The sequence below is a fragment of the Chenopodium quinoa genome, unplaced genomic scaffold, assembly GCF_001683475.1.
Source record: "Chenopodium quinoa cultivar QQ74 unplaced genomic scaffold, ASM168347v1, whole genome shotgun sequence".
In the NCBI taxonomy this organism is placed as follows: Eukaryota; Viridiplantae; Streptophyta; class Magnoliopsida; order Caryophyllales; family Amaranthaceae; genus Chenopodium; species Chenopodium quinoa.
Genome location: NW_018744878.1, coordinates 3,574,249 through 3,601,607, shown reverse-complemented (window position 1 = coordinate 3,601,607; position 27,359 = coordinate 3,574,249). Strand labels below are relative to the sequence as shown.

At 36.6% G+C, this 27,359-nt stretch overlaps 2 protein-coding genes across 2 annotated transcripts; both read left to right on the top strand.

Moving 5' to 3' along the window:
- The first annotated feature begins 61 nt into the window (after positions 1-61).
- Positions 62-9,348, top strand: LOC110705577. Its single transcript, XM_021883466.1, has 4 exons — positions 62-797; positions 1,061-1,159; positions 1,253-1,323; positions 8,903-9,348. Exons 1-4 carry the CDS (start codon positions 636-638, stop codon positions 9,141-9,143), a joined length of 573 nt encoding a protein of 190 aa, XP_021739158.1. The 5' UTR covers positions 62-635; the 3' UTR covers positions 9,144-9,348.
- A 12,034-nt stretch (positions 9,349-21,382) lies between these two features.
- On the top strand, positions 21,383-26,554 carry LOC110705854. The gene is made up of 4 exons (XM_021883787.1): positions 21,383-23,020; positions 23,081-23,818; positions 23,903-24,215; positions 24,681-26,554. The coding sequence occupies exons 1-4, from the start codon at positions 21,383-21,385 to the stop codon at positions 26,552-26,554; spliced, it is 4,563 nt and encodes a 1,520-aa protein (XP_021739479.1).
- Positions 26,555-27,359: the final 805 nt, after the last annotated feature.

Below are 27,359 nucleotides of genomic sequence, written 5' to 3'. Positions count from 1 at the left end.
AAATGATATTATTTTGGAAAAATATGACAAAATCACGTATCGATCGATATAATTAATATTCATTTTAATTTAATCTTTATACTTTTAACTAGCTTATCCAACGCTTTCAGGGCTTTCGTTAGCTTTTGCCATTTATAATACATGTATACTTTGGTACCAAAAAAGAAAAAAAAACATTATACTCTTCCCGTTCAAAAGGCAACAAATCACCTACGAATCTACAATACGGTCACACTAATCTCCGAGAAACGTAAGAAAAATGGCAGATATCATGAAGAGAATTGTTAAACTACGTTTAACTACTCAATATTCAATACCCTCTTGCCCCTTCTACCTTTTTTCACCCAGAAAAAGTTTCTCCATTTTCACAATTCACCCTTTCCCCATTAATTTTTTATTCTTTTTTACTTTTTATTTATTTAATTTTTTTTTTTGGGCTGTTTCTTTACCAAATTCCATAACCAGACAGGGGAGGTGGAGGAGGAGAGAGAAAGTGAGAAGGGGTTAGACATGATAAAAACCCCTGATTTTGATCAGATCTATCAATTGCAATACTCTATTTTGATGGTCTGAAAATTCAATTAAATAATTTCTAAAAAAATAAATAAAGAAATTCATTAAAAGGATTGATTTCAATGGCAAGTGCTTCTGTGAAGATGAAGCCCATCAACAGGAATCAAGCTGGGCCTTCATCTTCTTCAAGCAAACCCATTTTAAAGAAAAAGATTGAACCTTCAAAATCTGTTGCTGATTCCAAGTTAAATAAGTCTGTCCCAGTAAAAACTGCAAAACCTGAGGTACCCATTTTCTGATTCTTTATTTCTATTGGATGATGTGGTGATTTTTTTATAATTTAACTGTCAGTTTACATATTGGTTTATTGGGTGTTTGATAATCTATGTGGGTAAGTGGATTTATTGTTGCTTTGGAGTGTCGAGGATTAGACATGGGTACTTGATGTGAAATGAAAAGACGAGAAATGAAAAGTCCGAGTAATATAGGCTTTCGTAACTATAATCTATAGCTGATCATTGTTTTTTGTCATTGTTTGAATTTGTAGGAGAAAGGGAAAGCAGTTGTACCTGCAACACCTGTTAAGAAGAAAAGGGAAAAGAAGGTTTTCAGTTTGACAGGACAGAAATATGACCCTCCAGAGGAAGTAAATTTGGATTGAATTATTGATATAATTTTTCATTATAGCAGATGTCTTGTCACATTGGTGTAACTTATTTATATGTGATCTTGTTGACAGAGGGAGCCCTTGAGGATATTCTATGAATCGTTGTCGAAACAAATACCAAGTAGCGAAATGGCAGAATTCTGGTGAGCATTATAATGTTCTGTGCTTATTGTGATGGTCTGTGAATCTATTGTTATTTTGTTCGGCCTTGGTTGTTGCTGTAATGAGTATGCTATGGGGATATTATGTAAAGTGCATTATGTGAAGAAGAGATATCGTGCTACTTGTCTGACCGAGTTAGGAGACTTAGGACTTTGGAATTAGAATTGATTAGCATCACTGTGCATGTCCTTCATGCATTCTTGAGGTGGAAATTAGTTTTAAGTCCTTTAACTAATGTTTTTGGCAACGTATGTTATTAATATTTACATAATTGTTGCTCTTCCTTTACGTTAATAAATAAGCTAAAAATCATTGAAGACAAGTTATACAATTTCAACCTCAAGATTCTTATGGCTGCATGATCAGGATTTGTCATTGGTATATCAGAGTTTTGATACGAGTAATAATTTACTGCCATATAGCATCAGGTAACTCAGGTCATTGTCATTTATTAGAATGCTGACCTTGGAAGCTAAGTAGATGTTTGGCTCATGTGACACAGTGACACACATACTACATCTAGGGAAATTGGGAATTATTTAAAATCAAAAGTGATGATATACACATTATATAATAAAATATCCAAAATGGAATTAAGGTTGTGGCAAGGGAGGAAAACTAAGATGTAGCTGCACAATTAGATGTACCATTGATTTATCTAATTAAAATCATTAACAGTACAAAATTCTATCATTTTAAGCTCACCTCTTTCACTTATTGATTCATTATTAGAAAATGTGAAGGTTCCAATTGAATTCAGCGGTTTAGTCAGAGTTAAAAATGAAGGAGAAAATATTGTGAACAGAATATAATTAATTGAGAGATTGAATTTGAAGGTACAAGGAATAAGGACTAAATGAGGAATGGATGTTGAACATTGAAGTCTTAAAGGTCAAAGGTGAATGGGAAGAAGCGACATTTGTCCCTAAAGGTTTGTGATTTAAAAAACTTGGTATACATATGACTTATGGAGATTGAAAATAGACAGAGAGGAAGTCAGTTAGTGCAATTCCTTGGACTTCACCATAAATTAATCTTGAAACAAATCTACTGTGGTATGAGTATGGAGATACATATATGTAAAAGACTTGCCTTAAGGGGAGGGGCACTTTAGTTAAGGAAAATCAATTGAAGGAGGAAGGCTACTAGTGGTATATATATAGGATAGATTAATTAGAGAAAAGGAAGCAGAAATTTTTGAGAGAGTATCATTTAATTTCCAAGCGAAGATCTGAGGTTATAATCTTAGTGGTGATTTAATTGGACTGCTAAACCAATCAAGAAACAGGGAAGGCTTTTAGCTGGCAGGGGAAACCAACTATCAAATTTACCCTAATTTTTCTTCTTCCTCATTTCTACAAATCTGATTTTTCATATCTATAACAACTTGGGTGAATAAAATTTGTCCAAAACTTTAAAGGACTTTGTCAATGGCTGATCCTCTCTCCCCCTCTATTGGATTTTATATTTTAGGCTCAGAACTTTAGTTGAAGTTGTGCCTACTGTGGTGATTTCACAAATCTTTCAGGGTTTGGAGATTAGATGCCCCCCCACCCCCCACACCAAATTGTGTAGAATACTTTTAGTTTCCATTGGTTGAAGAAAAATACCCAGCTAAAATGACCAAAACTTAGGTGTCAAATGAAGTTTTAGTGGGTGGAGTTTTTATATGATGTTGTCATAGGGATAGGAGAAAATATATTAAAGAGTCCTGAGTTGAAGATCGGAACATGGACATATAAATAGGCAGGCTGGATAGAGGCTTTGGTTTCCAAGCTTTATTTATTTATTTATTTTTATCACAGCAATGGAAACATAAACAAAAGTGCTAAATTGACCACCAAGAAGAAGAAGACCCACAAAGGTTGAAGGAAGAACTACATCCCAAAACCCAAGAAATCAGTTAAGACTCCAAATTTGAAACCTCGCCAACTCTAATTAGTACGTACTGCTGAAGGTTATTCTTGTTAGGTCTGTAGAATAAATTAGAGTATGATTAGAGAAGAGGAGATGAAAGATGATGAATTGCTCATAAAATGAGAGATTGACATTAGTGAAGGTTAAAGAGTTAGGTCTATTAGTCTACATATTACTAAGTACATCCTTCATTTCTTAATTGCAACACTTTGATTGTTGTTCTATACATATCCTAATTTGTCCACATTTTAGTAAAAAAATTGGTTTCCTTGAAATTTTCAACAATTGTCAAAAGGAGATGTTTCCAAAAAAATTACAACACTTCTAAATTTGGTAAGTTTTACTAATAAAAATACTAACAATGACCTTACTTTGTGGAGTGAATGGGGACGAAAGGGGTTAGATTAGGTTATTTGGGTAATAAGGAGTAGGTGAAGCCTTGCCTCTATTTCTTTCCTTAAAAATGTGTCATTCTCTAAGTAATGTAATTTTATCGAAATAGGGATGTATTATGTAAAAATTTTGGGTTAGCCAATGTATAACTGTAAAATAGTAAGTTTTTGTAGTAGGAGATTTTAGAGGATATTGAGAGATTTCTTATGACCTTGAGTAGATTAATAGAAGGGAGATCTTCTTGTTAGAGAAAATGCAATGGTAGGTTTAAGGAAGAAGCTTGTATTTTGGTAGGTTGGTATCTAAAAGCATTTCTTAAGTGGGATAATAGTTGAGGTGTTGCATGAATTTGGTTCTCTTTGGCATGGAGGAAATGAGTGATTCAAAGTGCGCATGATCTTCTAAGCAATGGTTTGGATGTGTTAACTAGGACTAGTGTTCACTGTACTAGCCTGTGGGAGTTTATCACCACTCGCCTTTTTCTTGGTCAAATACAAGGTAAATAATGAAGATAATATCATTTTGTAGTATCCCTTTGTCTTGCCTCTGTTTATTTTCAATTACCCATCAAACTTAATAATTTTTTTTTGGGAGGAACGGTTTTAACTCTTGTTGGAACTTTTGTTTTGAATAGCCCTTTATGATTGGGAGTTTGGAGAGCTGACTAAATTGTGGTGCATTCTTGATTCTATAGTATAATTTTTTTACATAAACTCTAAGTTCACCATCTTTACCTCTTACTATTATTCTTTGGAAGGCTAAGGCTCTGAGCTGGGTGAAATTGTGTGGGTTTTTAGTTTGAGAAACTCAGTACTGTTGAAAGTCTGCCTGTAGGTGAAACAAATTATCATCTCTTCATGTGTGCCTTTTCTTTCCTGTTTTGGGGAGACTTGTGAATACCCTGTTTTTGGGTTGTTAGGTGCACTGACTTACCTATGGAAGAGGCTTTGTAGTTTGGTAGGGAGTTAATGGGTTTTCCTATTAAATGCATTGGATCATTTATGCTCCTGTGAAGTTTGGTAGCCTAAAGTGGCGAACAGCTTTGCGGTGGGTTTGCTAATATATGGGTGCTTGGGTTTGAGAGGAATGTTTTGGATAGTCTTCTTGGCTTTGTTATGCGATCTGGTGTTCTAATTAGCTAAACTACAGTCAAATTCTCATGAGCATTTCTTTGGCATTTCTCCTTTCAGTGTAATGAGTTCTGATTCCCCCCCTTGATTTGCTTCCTTATTTGTAGAATTGTAGCTTTTGATATCCTTCTGAATGGATATTCTTTTCATCCTAAAAAAACCCTGTTATCCTGTATGCGACATAATATCCAGTGAAGATGTAATTCTCTTGTAAAAACAATTCAGAGAAGAATGGATTGACTTGACCATCCGACCCACTTGTATGGTGTTCCCTGGGCTAAGTAAAAGGACGTTCAGAAAAGATGAGTTATTGTTTGATTACCATGAAAGCAGATCTCTCTAGAGACAATAACTTTATATTAATATTTGACTCCTTTCAAGTAGCACCAAAACCTCATCTCACCATTCATTCGCTGGAAACCTTCTTATTTACAATAGTATAATTGTGTTTTAGAAAGATACATGTCTGATTATATGTTTAATGAATTGTCTGCTTTCTTTCTCACAAACTTTTTTTTTTCTCATGCAATTATTGTCTTTCATCAAGTCTTGCCATTTTGAGGAAGACATCAATGTATCGTGCAAACTTAAAATGAGTACATTAAACATTTAGTTGTTTTTGTATTCCACTTTGACTTCTTGTATCTAAACCCTGATTAGTGCTTCCTCTGTTTTCTTGAGTTCTTAATCCAAAATTTAGTTTATGAACTAGTATGAAGTGGATATATCCATTTCAGGAGTATATATGTATATTTTTTTCAATGAAAGTAGACCTTTTTTAGAATACCTGGTGCCTGTGTATAGTGGCTGTAGCTATAAGCTCATATGGGATGACTGGAAGTCAGTATGCCTATGCTCTGTTCCACTCATCAAAAAGTGTTGATGAGCCATACCTCCCCGATGCACTTAAATTTGCACAGCCTCCCATACTAGACATATATAGTTGGACTTGAGATCCCTATATGTTTCTTTAGTAGTTCCATTACAAGAGTTATTAACACTTGGTTCACTGTAGTTGCTTACTTTCTTTGGCACCATTTGCACCAGCAAACTGTCTTGTAAGCTGGTGAGTGATGATAAGCTTATTTATTGGTGGTCTGGATTATGGAGACGTACCCTGTGGACAAAATTGTAATGCCATATCTTGGGTGTAGACTAGTGCATTCAGGAGCATGCTCATGGTGGTTGGTCTTTCTATTGGTATTATGAGTTTATATAGCATGATTCTTTCGGTTCCGTGACGCTGACATTCAAGGGAATGGAACTCTGTAATGGTATTGCTATATATGTTTCTGACAATCCACTCAGCACCAATTATTTCTCAAATGACAATGCTCAGTTGTATAATAATGTCCCATGACGTGCTGAGGACACATTAGAGAAGCTCCTCAAAATAAGTTTTCATGCCTAATAGCTAATATTCTATAATACCCTTATGCAGTGTAATGAGTATTCAGAGTGAATAATTTATGACCTTTTTTGTGTAATGATTGCCTCCTTTGAACAACAACAAAACCTAGTATGAATCTCCGTCTGTTGTGCTTGGAAGGTTATGATTGGGATAAGCTATTTTGTTTACTGATAGACCTTCAGAGATTAAGCTACTCTACCATCTAGGTATCCAAATTTGTCTAGTTAGATCTCTCTATTACTCTTCACACTCAGGTTAAGAACGACAATTGACTACTCATTGGTGAATCTGGTCCTTTGTTTGTCAGTCAGGACATTTCTAGTTGGGAATTTCTTTGCTAGCTTGTAGAGTTTGTCTTCATTTGATTTGATTCTCTGTGTTTTAGTTAAGTTTGCTTCATTCCAAATTATTTGATTAATACCCCGTGAAATTTAACCTATCAACTACTACAAGAACTGGCAGAGCCCACTCGATTAATTACCTGACCTCCTTTATTTTATCCGATTAGGAGCAACATCTTAGTAGTTATTGAATGTGCTTGCTCAACTGCTTAATTGTTTGCTACTTATTTACTTGTCCAAATCATAATACTCGCAGCCTCAGAGGTTTTGGATAATAATGGAGACAATCATGAAAGCTTTTGCTTGAATAGTTGACAAGGACTCTTTTGATTCAACAGTAGAATATACAACTGTGGCGTGGACCTTCCACTATCATATCCTTTGCTTTATTCATAATCAGCTGAACTTCTTTTGGTGTTGGTTGAGTTGTCGTGATGTTGAAGTTTCTATCTTTTTGCATGTTTAAATTGTGTTAGTCCTCGAAGTCTTTGTTAAAGCAGAGATCTGAATTAAGTATTTGACCTAGTGGGGCGTGTTGCAGCTATTGCTCACACGGTACGTTGTATGTCACGTTGTCACCCATGCTAACAAAATGTTATATGGGAAATTCTGAGGTGACTCTGCATTCTTTAAAGTTTCGTATGGTGGAAATTTTAAAAATTCGATTTTCTGAAATGATCCTTGTTATCGTTTAACAAACTTTAGTGACTTTAAAATGCAAATTAATGAAAATATCCGTTAAATTAAAAAAAATAAAAATAAAAACCATTAATTACTCTCAGTCCCACCCCCTTCATGGCAGCTAACAAGCTCCAATGTTACCTCTTCCTTATCCATTCCCCACCAATAAAGCTTCCACCTTTGCCAGTAATTCTTTCAAATTTTGAATTAATATTCACTTCACAGTTGAACTCTATGCTCAAGGCCTCAAGCTATCAAATTCCTTCCATATTATCAGCCCAGCCATTAAAACATCTGGGATACCCTGAAATGAAAATAAGGTGATTGCAGTGAATGAGGGAATTTGAAAGGCCGCGTGCCTTCCACATTGATTGTTTCATGACCGGATTATCAAGCCTTTATTTATTCTCCACCGTATTAAAGTTTACAGAACATAGATTTATGACCATTATCATATGGAATTCCCCAGATGATAACGATGTTGAGGGGTAGTTATTTCTCTTGTTTCAACTTTTAAAAAATTCTATGTGATTTCTCCTATCTTTTCACATACTCTGATATTCATTCCAATGATATGTCCTGATGATGTTTCTGAAAGCCTTGTGGATGTGTTTGATTATGATTAGACGTTACCGTTGCAAACACCACATGCACTTCTGCTCTTTTGATACTACCCATAGCACAACTTGTCCTTGAGCTAGTTTTCTTTTGGGAGCTAAAAATCATTTGTTAGATTTCTAGAGAATTACCTAGGCTCCACTGCCGTACTGATAATGTCAAATGACCTGCTTCTACAGATTCATTTTTAATTTTCTAGGCTTTCAACTAGTCTTGTCTGTAGCAAAACTTGGTATAAAAATAATTGAATCATAAAGTTGTTTTCTTTGCATATATATTCACATAATTAAATTCCACCGTAAATCTCAGGCTGGCTTTCTGCATTTAATTTTGCTGTTTGGATGTTAGCTATGCGTCATAATGGAATAAAGGTTGCATAAGTGCCTTCTCTTATGTAATAAACGATATTACACTCGTGCTGAAAATTGGATGGTTTTATCCATGCCTTAGCTTAGATGTCAATTTTAAACGTCAGTCTTCACTTTATATGTAGCTAGATTTATTTGAGAACGGAAAATTTACTTAGTGGGCTTCAGCATTTCCTGATTAGACTAATGTGGACCTGAATTTAGAAGTGGACAAACAACAAATTTCCCCCCTTCTTTGGTTATGAAGAATGAAGTATGAGTGAGTCAATATTATTCTCCGACAATTTCTAAGGAATTAGGATTGTTGGTTTTGCATTTCAAAGTTCTATTGTTGTAAGTTGGAGCTTTTTTAGCTAAATGATGATTAGCTTTTGACAATTTGATTTTTTTTATTACGGAGTATGTTCTCTTGCGGTATTCAAGTTGATCTACAGCTTGGAATTAGCTGGCCAAATAATGTTATTTCATAGCTTGGGACTCTTTCAGTTAGGGATTTTCTGGAGTTATTTTGTTCAATTTTCTGGGAAAATTTCTTGAATATATTTTGACGTGCTCACTGTTGCAGATATCTGGAGGAAAAAAAAAATGTGTTTTTTGTTTGTTAGTTATGAATCGATTTCCATATAGGAATCAATTATGTGACTTGAACTAAATAATCTGATAATTGTGATATGAAGGCAATAACAAGGGCTGTTTTGCAGGTTGATGGAACATGGTTTATTGTCTCCTGAAAGAGCCAAAAAGGCCTTTGAGAGGAAACAGCGAAAGCAGAAACAACTTAAGATGGGAACTCCTATAAAATCGACGCCTGCACCTAGTAGACCAGAAAGTTCAAATAGACAAAAGCTTGTATCTAAGAACGGTGATATGAAGGCCAAGAAAAGAATTGTTGAAGACAGTGATGACGAAGTCATTGGGAATGCTAAAAGAAGGAGAGCATAAAATATGGTACCTTCGCACTCCATAGCAAAAAGTATTTGTAGAACATTCCACAAGGTTAGTTTCCTTATCATTCAAATTCTGAACAATACCATAGCAAAAGTCCATTGTAACAATCTTATAGGGTATAAGTTGAAGTCCTTTTTTCACTGATATACATTGTCAGATTCGAGAATAAAGGAATAAAATACAAGTTTTCTTTTATACAGCTCAACTGTGTTATTGATTCCAGTGGTTCTACACTTCTACTTATCTGACTGCTAGTTTCTCTTCAGAATTATCTGACGCATCTTCTTTGTGCTTAATCTCAAAACATCTTTCTTGTTGAGATTTAATATCAAAGTTTCATTTAGCAGCATACTGTATACTTGTATTTTTTCAAAAACTCTTACCTGTAGTTGATTATTGAATGCTCATGGGCCATCTGAATGCATGGTTATAACGAGCGGTTCCCGGTATATTTTTAACTATATCAGTCTTTAATTCACCCACAGACCCAAAAAATTAAAAATCAGAAGAGGAGAAACCTAGCAATTCCATGTGCATTTGCATTTATAATAAGGTCAGTAAAATGTCTCCGTGATGGTCCCTTTATGGGCCTTTTTAAGGGAAAAACATGACTCCTGTGCCCTACAATGCCTTAATTTAGATGGGTGGTTTCCATTATCAGTTTTTCAGAAAAATTCTTGAAAATCAACTCTTCTCTTTTACTTTTTTTTATTAATTGTCCTACCATTGATGTGTACTTATGTCACATGATCATCATGTAGACTGATCAGCGAGGATCGCGAAAACAATGAAAAATATCTGTCTCAGGTGGTGATTATTTATGAGTTGAGATGATTTATTGATGCACTGTTATATTCCATCCATGGCAGCAAAGTTTATGAACAATTTTTTAGTCATGTGGTTTAATTGCAGCCATTCAGGAGGAACAGGAAGTCTTAGATGATTGTGACATTTAAGATTTTGTCCAAGTTAAAAATATATGGATTTTGACTACTGTTACCTTGTTTGTTAAAAGCTGCAATTTGTGCTTTTGACAAAATGATTTTTTTTTTTTTTAGTTTTTTTCACCTAGTTATAACAAAATTATATGTTCACATGAGTAAAGGTTACTCAAGTTCAATCCACAGCTGAATAGGCTCTGATAAGTGTGTGTTCTTTGGAAAAAAAAAAAGGGTGTATGTATCTGTCACAATACTTCCTTCGTTATCAACGAATTGTTACTTCTGTGTTATACACGAAAAGCCTCATGGAGTAGCCGAGTAGGTGCTGCTATGCTGGTGGTTCCATTGTTGTGCACTGTTTGTTGCATTGCATGTGAGAATCCCATGGAAAAAATAATTCGTATCAAGTTGTGCATTTTCTTTTCTGCATCTTTAAGGTCGTGGAAACCCAGGTTCATTTATGGCTAAAAGAAGGCGGTATGTTGCATGAGTGTATCAAATGCTGACATCTTTCTTTTTTTTATTCTTTTAATTTTGTGTATGTATAGAGTCATCAAGAGTTATAAGTTAGTGTTGTAGACGAGATTTGATTCAAATCTTGGTACGAGTACCACTTTTTAAAAACTAAATGCACCTTGGTACTAGAAGAATTTGCTACCTCTTATTGTTGTGTCATCTGACCTGTGTAAGGTTTTTACTCAACTCAACACTTTGGCTGAAAGCCTGAAACACTGTAATTCTAGGGTTTTCTATTACTTTGACTTTGGTTTACAAACTTTTTTCACCATAAAATAAAGTCCAGTAACTTTGATGTACCTTTTCTCATAAATGTTCATAATGATCCTATAAAAAAAAACTTGACTGATTACTCCTATTGGAAGTATTTGTGGTTTTCTGTACTGTAAGTGAATTTCCTGGACACAAAATTCATGTGATGAAATATTTGGTAAGGTGTTCGAAAACAGGATGGTTTGTGAACCACTTCATAACTAGCATGTTCGCGAACAAAATTTGAACAGGCCTAAACAAGCCAAAGGTTTAGAAAGCTAAGCTCGAATAAGAATTTAAATCCTCGTTCAAGCTTGAGCTACCTCGAACACTAACAATTCTTTATCAAGCTCGCCTAGCTCAACTCAGCTCGTTTGCAACTTTGTTTCTTGGTAAAAAAACATTAACACATGACGACTACTAATGAAATGAATATTAACTTGTTTACAGAAAATGAAAGATCTCAAATAAAAAACTAAGTATGGCCTATGTATTAATGAGGAGAGTATTTATTCAATTCAATTTTTGTAAATTTTGATTTATTATTCGTAGTTTTTAAGAAAAGTTTTATGGGAAAAACTAGGAAGTGCAAAACTTTATGAGATTTTTAATTATTTTTAATTTTTATCAGACAAAAGCTAATGAAAGTTGCGGGGGGCTTGGATAAGGTAATTAAAAGTAGAAATATTAACTTGAAATAAACATTGATTATGCTGATTGACGTGTAATTTTGGCATGCATTTCCAAATTAATACTCGTACTACCTCTGTTTTTATTTAATAGATATTATTCTATTATCACGTTTGCCAACACACTTTTTTAACGATTAATATCTCTAATTTTCGATATTGTAAAATTATAAAAAGTTGATATTAATAAAATAAACATTAAGACGCTTTAAATAAGATCTCACTTGGCTTGTTTTATCATAGCTATAAATCACGAAAGGTGGTCAAAGTGTTATTTTAGAAACTATTTTAAAGAGTTATCTAACGGCCCAAAGACGTTCGTTAACAAGATCCTTTATTATAACTAGAAATTAATATGCACACTTCAAAAAAAAAAATTAAGAAAGGAATTTAAGTGACCAAAAACTTTGAAAAATAATGAATTTGTGTACGTGAATTATTGAACCAACATAATCACAGCAAAGTGGGCGATAGACAGTACTAAGATTTAATTGTTGGCTGATCCACTTTTGGTCCCAAGTCATAATCATATATAAGGAAAAATTGCCAAACTAAGCGTTTTTGGGAAACAATTTCCCAAACAAGACGCGTGGCAAAACTATTTACCAAACTAAGCTTCCAGAGTAAAACGCCAACCAGGATGGCGTTTTACCCTGGGCATTTTTTTTTTTAATTTTTAGTCAAGGATAAAACGCCATCAAGGTTGGCGTTTTACTGTTGGGCAAATTTTTTTAAAAAAACACATTTACACAAAAACGCTAACGCCGTTGGCGTTTTACCCTGAGTGATTTTTTTGAAAATAATTTACCCCCCTAAAGCGTCACCATGGTTGGCGTTTTATCTCTGCACACAAACACAGCTACACAGCAACAGCAGCAACAACCACAAGAGCTGCAACAACAACAACAACAACCACAGGAGCTGCAACAACAACAACAGCAACAACCACAACAACAGCAACAGCGACAACCCCAACACTCTAAAACGCCAACGACGTTAGCGCTTTTGTGTTAAAAGTAACACGCCAACGGCGTTAGCGTTTTTGTGTAAATGTTTTTTTTAAAAAAATTTGCCCAGCAGTAAAACGCCACCCTTGATGGCGTTTTACCTTTGACTAAAAATTAAAAAAAAAAATTGCCCAGGGTAAAACGCCACCCTGGTTGGCGTTTTACCCTGAAAGCTTAGTTTGGTAAATAGTTTTACCACGCGTCTTGTTTGGGAAATTGTTTTCCAAAAACGCTCAGTTTGGCAATTTTTCCCATATATAAATGATGTGATTAGTGAAAGGCTATGAATGCTATTGTTGCCTTTTTACATCTTATTTTTCCAATGTCCAACACATTTTTTTAAATATAAAACTTCATGAAAATGAAAAGTCGAAAATTTTTGAGCTCTTTCTCTACGTACCCTTAACTAAGGCAAAGCTACCTACGCGTTGCCCACGCTGAGTATCATCAAATTAAATCAATTCATCTGTACTGTCTTTTTCTCTCCAAGTGTCCGAATTTTATTCCTCGACTTAATATACTCTTTCCGTCTTAGTCCTTATATACATTATTGATGTATGGAAAGAGTTGTCACCTTTTAAAAAATTGTTCGTTACATTTATGTTTAGTGTTCATATCAAGAGATAAATATAAAATAATTGTACTTATGAGAAGTTAGTTTATAAAACCTACATCTTGACTGATTTGGATCATAGAACAAGTGTGATGTACTAATTCATGGACTGCCTATTTTCAGGTAGCAATTTATTCAACATCAATGAAGCAATGTGGCAAATTTTGGTAGATTTTGGAATGGTGCCAAGGTTGATTTTAGCATTATTTGTGGAAAAGAATATACTCATACTTTGTAATTGATGCTACAGTTTGTGAAAATAATGTAGGTTATGGTGCTTTCTAGTTTGTTCGTTAATTAAATTAGTTATTGTAGTTGTCAACTATTCTACTGATTAAAATTTTGAAAGCTAAAAGACGTATAACACTTAACACTACATGTTAGATAAAATTTGTCACGATCAATCTTTGAAATACGATCATAAGAGTAATAAAATATTAAAATTGTTAGTAAATAAATTAATAAGTTTAGCCGTAATGTTGCATTTTTTTGGCAATTAGTTGTCTGATTGATTTTAATTTGTTTGTAAACTAAGTGGAGATTGATTAGTCCTTTTTAATCTTAATTTCTTGGCGTGGACCCTAAGTTCTTAACTAGCTAGCTAGCTTAGCTAGGGTTAACACAATATACACGAATTGACTCATTAAAGTGGTTCCCACGCTGTTGGTACGCGCGATTATCCCCCACTCAACTATCAACATGCTAATCTTTACTGCTAAATCCTAATTGGCTACTTCAAAGCTTAATTAATTATACTTAGCCTCCTAATTTAATTAATTTACATCAGACCGTAAAAGATTAATTTTTTGTAAGCCATATAATAATTAAAGTTAATATTTGTACAAGTTTTTTGTTACATGAGTTTTTAATCATTATATATGCATAAACATACTACTCAATCAAGCAAGGTTAGGAATTTATCTTGTAATCTTGTCGAATTCTTCCAATTGTGGTACTTGGGGTGGGGGTGGCCTGGGAGCAGAGGGTAAGAACGTTATTCTTTCCCCTCACTTCTATGTGGCTGGTCCTATGCTATCCACAAATATTGAACCAAAAAACCCTTGAGGGTTATCAAGGACATCATATTTACCTTAAAGAAAGTATGACAAGAAGATAATAGGTTTATATTTCGTCTACCCCTCCTTTCTAAAGTGGAATATTTAAAGTTCAGCGTGTATTGTGTGCGGCTAGCTACACCATATGGTCGTTTGTAAATAAACAAATTAACCCTTATAACACTGACCGAGTAACCTCTGCAGTAGTGACCGAGTAACCCCTAAAATATTGACCGGGCAACTCCTATAAAAATGACGAAGTAACCCCTTTAACATTGACAAAATAATCCCTATAACATTAATTAAGTCACCCCATGATATCACATATGAAAGTTTGTGTTTAAAATTGAGTTTAAGGAGGTTCAGCTCAATGGCAAGTAAAATTGATGATGGGGCTTCACCCATCATCTTAGGCTTTTGATCGAGGTAGTCCTATGAGTCTATATCACACTCTATTTTTAACTTAATACATGAAATTTTAGAAATAGATGACGCAAACAATTTGGCCGATTAAATTAAGAAAAATTTGTAAATTGCAGCCATTTAAAATTCGTATTTTGTAAATTGCAGCCATTTATTTATTTTATTTTTTTGCAAATTGCAGCCCAAAAGTTCGTATAAATTTTAAATTGCAGCCCAATTCAACTTTTTCATCGGTTAACATGTCAAAAAAAATTCGTTTAAGGTTTTAGGGGACATTTTAGTCCTTAAGGAACCGAATTGAGCTCGGAATTAGCAAAAAAATAATGTAAGTGTCTCATTTTTATAGTTTCCCACAAATCGATATATTTTTGTTACACAAAACAAGACACTTATGTTATTTTTTTTGCTAATTTCGAGCTCATTTGGACTCTTAAGGGCTAAAATGGACCCTAAAACCTTAACCGAAGATTTTTCGACATGTAAATTGATGTAAAAATTGAATTGGGCTGCAATTTACAATTTATACGAACTTTTGGGATGCAATTTGCAAAAAAAAAAAAAAATTAAATGGCTGCAATTTGCAAAATATGAACTTTAAATTGCTGCAATTTGCAAATTTTCCTTAAATTAATGTAAGAAAACCATGAAATAACTCATCAATAAATCATTTTCGGCTAATTAAAATTGATCATAACATGTATAGAAATAATAATAATACTCCCAATCGAATAAAGAATAATTCTCCACACATCATGCAAGGTATATGTATCCATAAGTAGAAAAAACAATCAAACCATCATGAAATTGATCTTTGTAAGTTCCGTAAAGTAACATAATTGAACGTGTTTGCACGAGGGCATCCTTATGGTCCCTATTTAAGTTTAAGGTGCCTTTTGATAAAATCTCTAAATTTGTCTTGGTGTTTTTATAAATGTAAGCATCAATCTTTGGAATCCTTAAGTTTTTAGACATGGTGACATTATTTACCACTGCCTGAATATATATCAACAACTTTTGTTTTTTAGGTTAGGAGAAGGCGTCCTATCGAATTAAAATCTCTTACAGATTAAATTGCCTGAATTAGCGAGTAAGGTCCCTTGTAGGGAAGATGGGTAAAGGAATCCCCATTCTAAATATAACCTCTAGCGGATAGTGATCCCATATCTTCAAGAATGTAATTGGGTACCGTGAATGGTTATGTCTAATACGTAAACTTATACGAAAAAAATTTGAAAAATTACGCGTATCAATCAGATGTATATATCCAATAGCTTCCAAGGGTAATACGAAGTATGATAATATCAAATGTTGAGGGTCCATTTTGAATAAATATGTGTATTTATTCGCATAAAAGTTGTTGCCTTAATCAGCTTAGGGTTTAAAGTTGTAAATCAATGTTGTTCTTATTAGTGCTAAAATTATTAATTAACTTCTACTCCGTGTATGTCTAGCTAGCTTAGGTTGATTTATTAATGGCCAATATAATGCGACAATGGACAAAAACAACAGTGAACAGTGGCTCAAAGAGGGTTACTAATATAATGGAAAAGATATGAAACAATAATACTCACTAAATTAATGATTATTGAATACTTTGTATTTGTAAAAATATGTTTAAACAACATGTCTTGTGTGCGGCTGACCACATTACGTGGACTTGTAAAATAACAAAATAATCTCATGAAACACTGATCGAATAACCCCTATGTCTTTGATAGAGTAATTCATGTAACACCAACGAATTAACCCCTAATACTGACCGGATAACCCCTATAACACTAACGAAATAACTCTAATGATGGCTGACCACACAGTGTGTGTGGCCAGCCTCCCAGCCACATATGAAAATTGTGATGTTTAAATTGTTGGAATTATGTGATACGAATGGATTCAATACTCAAATACGGAGTAGAATTAATGATCGTGAGACATAATTGACCAATGACGTTAATTATTAGGTGGTTATACATTTTTGGTAGGAATTAATGATAACTTATGGGTTTAACTAAGTTAAAAAGCCTGCTATTATTATACTTGTACAATGTATCTACAAGGTCACGTAAACACCAAGTAGAATCGATCATTAATTGATTGGCTTCAGCTGCTTTACTAAATTAAAGCCTAATATAATTACCGGAAGCATGTTATAGAATTAATTCCTCTCCAAAATAAGTTAATATTTTTTCGTGTTCTACTCGGTTCACTCGTTAGGCTAATTTAGATTTGGGGTTCAATTTTGGGGATTAGGTTCCAACCCCCTTCCAATTATTGTTGCTGGGGATCGAACATGTAGTCCTCTTTACCAAGTACAGTCTCAAATCTCCCAATCATCACCGCACCAACAATCAACTGGTCTAAATAAATTAATATGAGGCAGGAAACACTTTTTTTTTTTGACCGGTAAACTACGGGGAGGGGCCCCATCCTATCATAGGAAACACTTATATATCCAGCGCGCATACACACACAAAGAGAGCGATAGACAGAGATCTAGGACTCGAGGAGCATGTAGACGGTCTATACACCAATAAAAGTGCATGTGACATTTGAAGCAACAATTCTCATAGTCTCATTCTAGTACTCGTATTAAAATTCACAATTTAAATGTATGGTTCAATCCTTAAAATAAATACTTTTTTTTTGTGTTCTACCCGGTTCACCCTTTTTTTTTGGGCTAATCCGAATTCAGAGATCAGTTCTGGGTGGTTAGGTTCCAGTCCCCTCCCAATTGTTGTTGTGGGGGATCGAACACAGGTCCTCCCTACCAAGTGTAGTCCCAATCACCACTACACCAACATCCAATTGGTTAAAATAAATACTTATGACACAAAATTAATAATGAACGTACCATTATAGTGTATTTTATTTTGATTGGGCCATATATAGGAAGTCTCAACACTCTCTATAATTTAGAAATTAAGTTTGGTAAAGAATTAAACTATTGATTATATTATCTACTTTCGAAAACACAAGTTAATTTAATACATATATAGAGATGTAAGAATGAGTTGAATTTTTATTTTTTTATTAAAATCAAACTATTGGCTTCCTATTCTCATTTTGATCAATATAGTAAGGTAGTGTTTTTTTTTTGGACAATAGTAACTAACAAACCTAAAAACAAACCAAAACAAAGCAAACAAAAAGGACCAAAACAAAACCCTACGCTGCCTAGCATGCCGGGCTAACCATTGAGCCGGGGCAACCCAGAACCGAGGCACCTTAGAAATTCGGCAAACTGAAAGGCTATCAAGAAGACGTCGAATATCACACAATAACCAAAAGCAAGAGACCTCTGAAGCCCAATCTTGGAGAAGACAGAAAACCATATCAGAGCTATCCTTTAAATCCAAATTTTCTCCCTTTGAAATCCAATACCCTAAATCCAAATTTCTTATCTTGTGAATACCTCTCTTATCTTTTTATTTAGATGTATAGTTTTTTTTTTAATTTATTTTTATGCTTAGTTTAGCTAGCCTAATGCTGTAATTTTTCATTTCTTATAAAAAAAAATTATTAAAAAACAAAAAAAAAATATTGAAAAATGAAAATTGCCCAAGGATGAAACTCAAATGACGACGCTAATATGTCTTGCTTGCTTGACTCTTGAGTGATGAGTAAAAGTTCTTTTAGAAGGGTGTATGCAAGAGTTGGGGTCATTTAGAGGTCTATTAATCCTGGTTGCATTAGTGTATATGAAATGAAAGCCGATGAATGCTCAATTGCACGTCTAGCATATGATATTGTCAATTTTACCCAAAGTAGGATATGTTTGAGTCAAATTGCGGTCCCTTGTGCCCTTAATGTGCCTCCTCTCCTCCCCGAAATGAAACTCTATTAAGGAATTAGCTCTACTTGTATTATGTGTAATAAGTGGCATAATAAGCCACACGTTCTCAATAAAGAAAGAGCCGCTCACAGTTAAAAGAGGCGAGAGCATTGAAAGTTGAAAAAAAAAGAAGAGCATAAAAAAAGGGGAGAACAAAAACTACCCCAAAACTTCTCAAAAAAAAAAATTCTCTTCTTTAGAGGTCAACTCGTGGATGCCTCCCACACCTTGTTTGCATTGATGTTTCTTATGAAATTCCCGAGTTAGAGTGTAGTTAAGGGGCCTTGGGTGTGCATTTTGGGAGGTGGACTAGCATTTTGAGATTTTATAACCGAAAGAGGGCTTGTTACAACTTTGGAATATCTAGGTGTGCTCTAATGAACTAGTAAAAGGCCAAAGGAAGTATCCTAGTGCAACTTTGTTTAGTTCTCCTCTCTACCCCCAACTCATGTGTACATTTGTATGATTGGTAATTCTTGAAAGTCGTTCACTTGTCTTGCTTGTGTCTCATATCCCGATGAGTTGACTTGGGCGAAAAATTGAACTTGTGTGATTTTTGTCGATGTGTTGTGGATTGCGTGAGTTGTGGGGTTAACTCATTGGAAACCCTCACGAGATAAAAACTCGTCCTCTAAGGCGACTTAGAGGTTTAAATTGCTTCTCACTTGTGCTAAAAGTGATGATGGTTGTCACCATGCGGATTTGTTTATTTATGCTTCCCCCTTGTTGCCTCTCCTTGGATTGATGATTAGCAAATTGTTTTCCTCCTTTGGTTTGACATGTTTGTTTTGCTCGAGGACGAGCAAAAGCTTAGCTTGGGGGGATTTGATAACTTGCTATTTGATATGATTTTAGGGTGTTTTGAACCTAGTTTACTTGATAAAAATTGCGTTTTGGTTCATTTTTACTCTATTATTATGCAATTTTTGTGTATCCTATGCTTCACGGGTTGTTGGTGTTTTTGTTGAGATTCTAGATTCAAAAGAACGACCAAATGGAGCCCATGGATACAAAGCCGAGGTTAGAAGCAAGAAGATGGTTGAAAGAAGCCAAGGAAAGGAGCAATATAGAAGAAAAGATGGAAAAAAGGGCTTAGAAGACCCTGCACGGCCGTGCCAGACCTTGCACGTCCGTGCAGGAGGTTCCAGAAAGTTTCAACAAGTTGCCAAGGCCTGCACGGCCGTGCTTAATTTGGCACGTCCGTGCAGAAGAGGCTGCACGACCGTGCCAGACCTTGCACGTCCGTGCAGGAGTGCTCCAAAAACTTAGAACACTCTGCCAAGGCCTGCACGGACGTGCCAAATTAAGCACGTCCGTGCAGATGTAGCTGCACGTCAGTGCCAATATCTGCACGTCCGTGCGGAGCTGCTCGATTCTTAGCAGTACGTTCTGCCTCAATTCTGCCCCCTCTGCACGTCCGTGCCGAATCTGGCACGACCGTGCTTATGCTTGCACGTCCGTGCCGAATCTGGCACGTCCGTGCGGACCTGCAATCAAGCCCGATTCTTGTTTTCTCCGTCTTTTTTATTTGGGGGTCTTATAAATACCCCCCTTTGAGCTCATTTGTAAGGGGCAGTTTTTTTTTAGAGCTTTCCTCTTAGTTTGTAGTCTTAGAATATTAAATTCTCAAATCATTAGTTAGTTCTTAATTTTTAGCTTGGAAGCATTCAAATTCAATCATTGTAGAAGACAAAATCCACCATTGTTGCTCACTTTGAAGCTTCATAGTAACCATTTATTACTCATCTTTTCTACTTCTCTTTACTTTGTTGTTGATTACTTGCTTAATTCTTGCATGCTTAGATTGTTAATTAGCTTAATCCTTAGTTTGAACTTGTTCATGAATTGCTTGAAACCTCTAATTGCTTTAACCTCCATGGATTGTGAGTAGACTAAATTCTAGGGTTTGGGTAAAACCCTCAATGTAGTCACTAATTACTTGTTGCATGTGCTAATTTGGTTGTTGTGGGATGATGATTAGTTGAGCTTAAGTGGTTTAATTTCTTAGTTCTTGTATATGGCCATTGCTAGAACTATTTATCCAAGCTTTCTCAACGAAGGATCGAGAGATGAACTTGAGTTAGCTCCCTTATGCTTAATTGACCCGAAATGCCATGAGAATAGGGATTACCGGTCAAGGGAATGTTTATGTCATCGTGATTATTCTTTAACACTTGTTTTATGCTATGTAACCACGAGAGTAGGTTGTATTCACGATTCAAGTAATCCCTCTAGCTTGAGAGAGTAGTTGGGTGCTTTAGATGACTTCCCCTAATTTGTCCCATTAATTCACCTTGATTGTAGCATGCTAATTGTGATTTGTGATGAAGTTGAGTGGTATAACCCGAGCCCTAGATTCCTCTTAATATTGTTAATCTTCTCTTAGCTTTAGTTGAGTTGAATTAGAAGAAGTTATTCAAAACCAACCCAATTTAGAATTCATTTAGCTTATTTAAACGGTAGTACTCGGTGGTTGATTCAACGCCTCTCTTGGGTTCGACCCTTTCTTACCCTTACTATTGTTAGTGAGACCAAGATAGAAATTATTATCTTTGGTAGGCTCGATGACGGCCTATCAAATTTTGGCGCCGTTGCCGGGGAGGCAAAGTCACATTGAATGTATTATTGTTGAATGAGACTAGATGTGTGTATATGTATAGTAGTTTTCTTACCTTAATTTTTGTTTATGTGTGTTTAACTTGCGATAGTCATTGCTAACGTTTTTCTTAGCTTTGTTTGACTTTGCATGACATGAAAGAGTAAGCAATCACCGCTTATTCCCGTTGATCCAGAGCTAAATAGGACTTTGAGAAACGTGAGGAGACTCTTGCAAGGCACACCCGAGTTTTCCATTGTATATTCGGATTCTGATCCGGAAGAGGTTTTTTGAGCTAACGAAGAAGATAATATGGGAGAGAATCCTCCTCAACCATTGTTAAGAGACTATGACCACCCCAACGCATTCCAACTTCGGAGTGGAATACGTCTTCCCACCACGAATGCAAACAACTTTGAGCTTTCACCACAACTCATCCGTATGATTCAAAGCGATCAATTCGGAGGTAGTCCTCATGAGTGTCCTTTTGCTCATTTGGACAACTTTCTTGAGTTGTGTACAACCATCAAGAAAAACAACATTTCGGAAGAGTTCATCCGTATGCACATGTTTCAATTCTCCCTCCGTGATAAAGCAAAACATTGGTTGAGAACGGTTGAAGAGGGATCATTGAGTACATGGGACGAGGTCACTAGAGCCTTTCTTGGAAAATATTGTCCTCCGGAAAAGACCGCCGAATTAAGAAGAAAGATCACCAATTTCAATCAAGACATTGATGAAACATTGATTGAAGCTTGGGAGCGTTTCAAAGATTACACAAGGAAATGCCCCCACCATGGTTTTACATCATGGATCATTGTACAAAGCTTCTATGACGGTCTTACTCCTATTTCAAGGGCCAACCTTGATTCCGGGGCCGGTGGTAGCCTCAAAAAGCTATCGGTGGATGATGCATATAAGATGATTGAAGAAGTGGCCAAGCATTATGCATATGGAGGTGATCGAAGGCAACCTCAAAAAAAGAAGGGCGGAATTCATGATCTTAGTGCAATAGATCTTATTACATCAAAGTTTGATATGCTAGCTCACAAGTTAGATCAAGCCACCCTCACACCCTCAAGCTCTTCCTCACAAGTCATGTCTTGTGAGACTTGTGGAGGAAATGATCACTTGTCCTCTTATTGCAACTCAACGAATCAAGAGCAAGCGGCGGCAATTAGGCAAAGGAATGAACAATACTCCCAATCCCACAATCAAAGTTGGAAGCCTCAACAAAACACGGGATGGAAGCAATACAACCAAGGCCCCCCACAAAATAACTACAACCAAAATCAAACCCAACCTCAAAACCACTACAACCAACCTCATTCTCAAAACCAACCAGCTCCATACCGCCATCCCAACCAAAGGGATCAAAACCACCAAAGATCACAATATAACCAACCCGCTCCTCCTCCTCCACCTCCTCAAAAGACTAGCCTTGAGTCCGTTCTTGAAACATTCATGACTCAACAAATAAGGAACAATGCGGATATGAATGCAAACATCCAACAACTCCAAGCACATAATAAGATAATGGAGAGCCAATTAGCTCGAATTGCACAACAAGTTGGAAGCTCATCCTCCAATTCTAGTGGTCACTTTCCAAGCTCAATGGTAGTGAACCCAAAGGAGCAAGCTAAGGCTTTCACTTTGAGATCGGGAAGGGGTTATGAGGGCCCGGTTATGAGTGAAGAGGAGCCACAAAAGAGAGATGAGGGAGTTGTGGTGAGAAGCGAGGATGATTTTGAAAATGAAGTAGTTGAAGTTGAGAGAAAAGAGCAAAAGAGTGATGAGGGAGCCACAAAGAAAGATGAGGGAGATGAAGAAAGAATAGAAAAGCCCCCTATGAGAGTATATAAGCCCCCCATTCCGTTTCCTCATAGAATTGTAGAGAAGAAGTTGAATGAGAAGTTTTCAAAATTTCTTGAAGTCATGAGAGGACTTCAAGTGAACATCCCCTTTCTTCATGCTATGTCACAAATGCCTACCTATGCAAAATTTTTGAAGGATCTTCTATCCAACAAGAGTAGGCTTGAAGAGAGTGCAACCATCTCCCTTCCTAAGGAGGTGAGTGTAATCAGTCAAAACAAGCTTCCCCAAAAGCTTGGTGACCCCGGTAGCTATGCAATACCGGTGAAGATTGGAGATTTGGAAGCTATGGATGCTTTATGTGATCTTGGGGCAAGTGTGAGCTTGATGCCCTATTCTATTGCAAAGACCTTGAAAGTTGGAGACTTGAAACCAACAAGAATGTCCTTACAACTATCCGACCGTACGGTTAGGCTACCTTTGGGGATTCTTGAAGATGTGCCGGTTCAAGTTGGAAGAGTATTTGTGCCATGTGATTTTGTAGTAATGGAGATGGAAGAAGATTCAAGAGTACCCCTCATTTTGGGGAGACCATTTTTGAACACCGCGGGAGTGGTGATTGATATGAAGGAAGGAAGATTGACTTTGAATGTGGGAGATGAGAAAATTTCATTTTCATTCTCACAAACTTTGAAAAAGCCATTGATTGATGAAGTTCATAGAATTGACACATTGGAGAGGGACTTAGAAGAGTTCCGAGAAAGATTGTATGAAAGAGATCCTTTACAAGCTACCTTAACGGGAAGCTTAGTTGAGGAGGGTGAAGAAGCAAAGGGGTATGATCTCTTGCTCAACCAACCTTTGGCCCACAAGGTGATAAAATTTGAAGTGCTTAACGTGGAGGCAAAAGAGGAGAGGACTACGCCTCCTCCTAAGGTTGAACTTAAACCCCTTCCCCCTCTACTTAAATATGCTTTTCTTGATGATAGTGAGAATTATCCCGTTATTGTCAATGCTAAGCTCGATGACACCTCTCTTGAGAAACTCCTAGTTGTTTTAAGGAAGTATAGAGATGTCATTGGGTACAAAATTGATGACATTAAGGGGATAAGTCCCACCATATGCATGCATAAAATTCTACTTGATGATGATCATGCTTCCTCGATTGAGCACCAAAGAAGGCTCAATCCCAATATGAAGGAAGTGGTAAAAAAAGAAGTTTTAAAACTTCTTGAGGCGGGCATAATCTACCCTATCTCCGATAGTAAGTGGATTAGCTCGGTTCAAGTTGTGCCTAAAAAGGGAGGCATGACCATCATCAAAAATGATAAGGGTGAGACCATTTCTACGAGGTCGGTCACTGGGTGGAGGATGTGCATTGATTATCGAAAATTGAATAAATCCACCCGGAAAGACCACTTCCCACTCCCCTTCATTGATCAAATATTGGAAAGACTAGCATCACATAGTCATTATTGCTTCTTGGATGGATACTCGGGATTCTTTCAAATTCCAATCCACCCCGAGGACCAAGAAAAGACTACATTCACATGTCCTTTTGGCACCTTCGCATATCGAAGAATGCCATTTGGGCTTTGTAATGCACCTTCCACATTTCAAAGGTGTATGATGTCTATTTTTTCCGACATGCTTGAATCATCAATTGAGGTATTCATGGATGACTTTTCTGTTTTTGGTTCATCTTTTGACACTTGTCTTTCAAACTTGATTAAAGTGTTAAAAAGATGTCAAGAGGTGAACTTAGTTTTGAATTGGGAGAAATGTCATTTCATGGTAGAGGAGGGAATTGTTCTTGGTCATGTGATTTCTAGTAGGGGCATTGAGGTAGATCGTGCCAAGATTGAAGTAATTGAGCGCCTCCCACCCCCTATAAATGTGAAGGGGATAAGGAGCTTTCTTGGACATGCGGGTTTTTACCGCCGGTTCATAAAGGATTTTTCAAAAATCGCAAAGCCGCTCACTCAATTGTTGGTAAAAGATGCCCCTTTTGTGTTTACTAATGATTGTTTGCTAGCATTTGATAGGTTGAAGGAGGCCTTGATTTCGGCTCCTATAATTCAACCCCCTAATTGGGAGCTTCCTTTCGAGCTTATGTGTGATGCTTCGGATTTCGCCGTTGGGTCTGTTCTTGGACAAAGGAAGGACAAGAAGCTCCATGCTATCTATTATGCTAGCAAAACATTGGATGAGGCACAAAGGAATTACACAACCACGGAAAAGGAGTTTCTAGCCATTGTTCATGCAATTGAGAAGTTTAGGTCCTACTTGTTGGGCTCTAAGGTCATAGTCTTCACCGACCATGCGGCCTTGAAGTACCTCTTGTCCAAGAAAGAACCTAAGCCAAGATTGATACGGTGGGTCTTGCTCTTGCAAGATTATGATATTGAGATTAGAGACAAGAAGGGTGCCGTAAATGTTGTGGCCGATCATCTTTCACGGTTGCCTATCTTTGTAGGTGATCTTGATAACTTGCCAATTGATGATTCATTTCCGGATGATCGACTATTTGCCATCCTTCAAGCACCGACACCATGGTTTGCGGACATTGCAAACTACTTGTCTTGCTCTATTCTTCCTCCCGACCTCACCTATCAACAAAAAAGGAAGTTTCTTCATGATGTTCGCCAATACTTTTGGGACGACCCCTTGCTCTTTAAACAAGGTGTTGATGGCCTTTTTAGAAGGTGTGTCCCGGATGATGAGATTGAAAGTGTTATCACAATGTGTCACTCCTCACCTTGTGGAGGACATATGAGTGCTAACAAAACCTTAGCAAAGATCTTACAAAGTGGTTTCTATTGGCCTTCAATGTTCAAAGATGTGTGGGGTGTAGTGAAAGTTTGTGACCGGTGTCAAAGAACCGGCAATATTTCAAGAAGTGAAATGCCGTTGAACAACATTCTTGAATTGGAGATTTTCGATGTATGGGGCATAGATTTTATGGGGCCTTTCCCGACCTCTTTTGGGAATAAATTCATTCTTGTGGCCGTCGATTACGTGTCAAAGTGGGTAGAAGCTGTTGCATCTCCTACTAATGATGCTAAGGTGGTGGTCAAACTCTTCAAGAAGGTCATTTTTCCGAGGTTTGGGGTGCCACGTGCCGTCATTAGTGATGGAGGTTCGCACTTTGCAAAGCGGTCCTTCCAAGCTCTTCTTGAGAAGTACGGTGTGAGGCACAAGGTTTCATTAGCTTACCACCCTCAAACAAGTGGTCAAGCCGAAATTTCAAACCGGGAGATAAAGGTGATCTTAGAAAAGACGGTGGATAGGTCTAGAAAGGATTGGTCTACGAAGCTAGATGATGCCCTATGGGCCTACCGCACCGCATTCAAGACTCCCATTGGCACCACCCCTTACAAGCTAGTATATGGGAAATCATGCCATTTACCGGTAGAACTTGAGCATCATGCTCATTGGGCTATTAAAACGTTGAACTTTGACCTTCAAAGTGCCGGTGAAAAGAGGTTACTTGACCTCCATGCCTTGGAAGAGCTAAGATTGGATGCATATGAGAATGCACGGATCTACAAGGAAAAGACCAAGGCTTGGCATGACAAGCATATCAACAAAAGGGAGTTCAAGGAAGGTGACAAGGTCCTACTATTCAATTCCCGGTTGAAGTTGTTTCCGGGTAAGCTAAAATCAAGATAGAGTGGACCTTTTACCGTCAAGAAGGTGTTCCCATATGGTGCAATCGAAATTTCCAAAAGAGAATGGTGAACCGTTCAAAGTAAATGGCCAAAGGCTAAAAGCGTACTTTGACGGTTTTGTGAGCGAAGAGGCAAAAGTTGTTCACCTTGATGAGTTCGATATTCCTCACTAACATTTGATCCCGCAATGTCGTCAAGCTAGTGACGTTAAAGAAGCGCTTTCAGGAGGCAACCCGAGTATTTATTGAAAAGAGAAGTAATAATAAAAAAAAAAAAGGGAAAGAAATCGTGCACCATCAGGTATGCACGGACGTGCAGAACATCGCACGTCCGTGCAGATGTAGGCAGAACCATACAGAAAATGGATAGCTGAAATCTGAAGCTTCGCACGACCGTGCCAAAAATCAGCACGACCGTGCCAAGTTGCACGTCCGTGCCAACCTCTGCATGTCCGTGCAATCGAAGACAGAAGAGGCGGCTATTTTGCCAGAAACCTGCACGTCCGTGCAGACCTTAGCACGTCCATGCAGGTTCAACCTGCACAGCAATATGGCGATTTCTACTAAAAAAAAATATATATATAAAAAAATAAAAAATTATAATAGCAAAGACCCCCCCCCCCCCATACTCACAATTCTCACTCCTCTTTCACACTCAAACACTCTTTCCTCCTCCATACTCCATACTTCATACTACTCCTATTTCTCACCCTTCAAACTCCATTTTTCACTTAAATCCCAACTCTAAACTACAAATTTCACTCCTCTTTCAAAACTCTTCACAAATTACTACCCCTTTTCACCGCC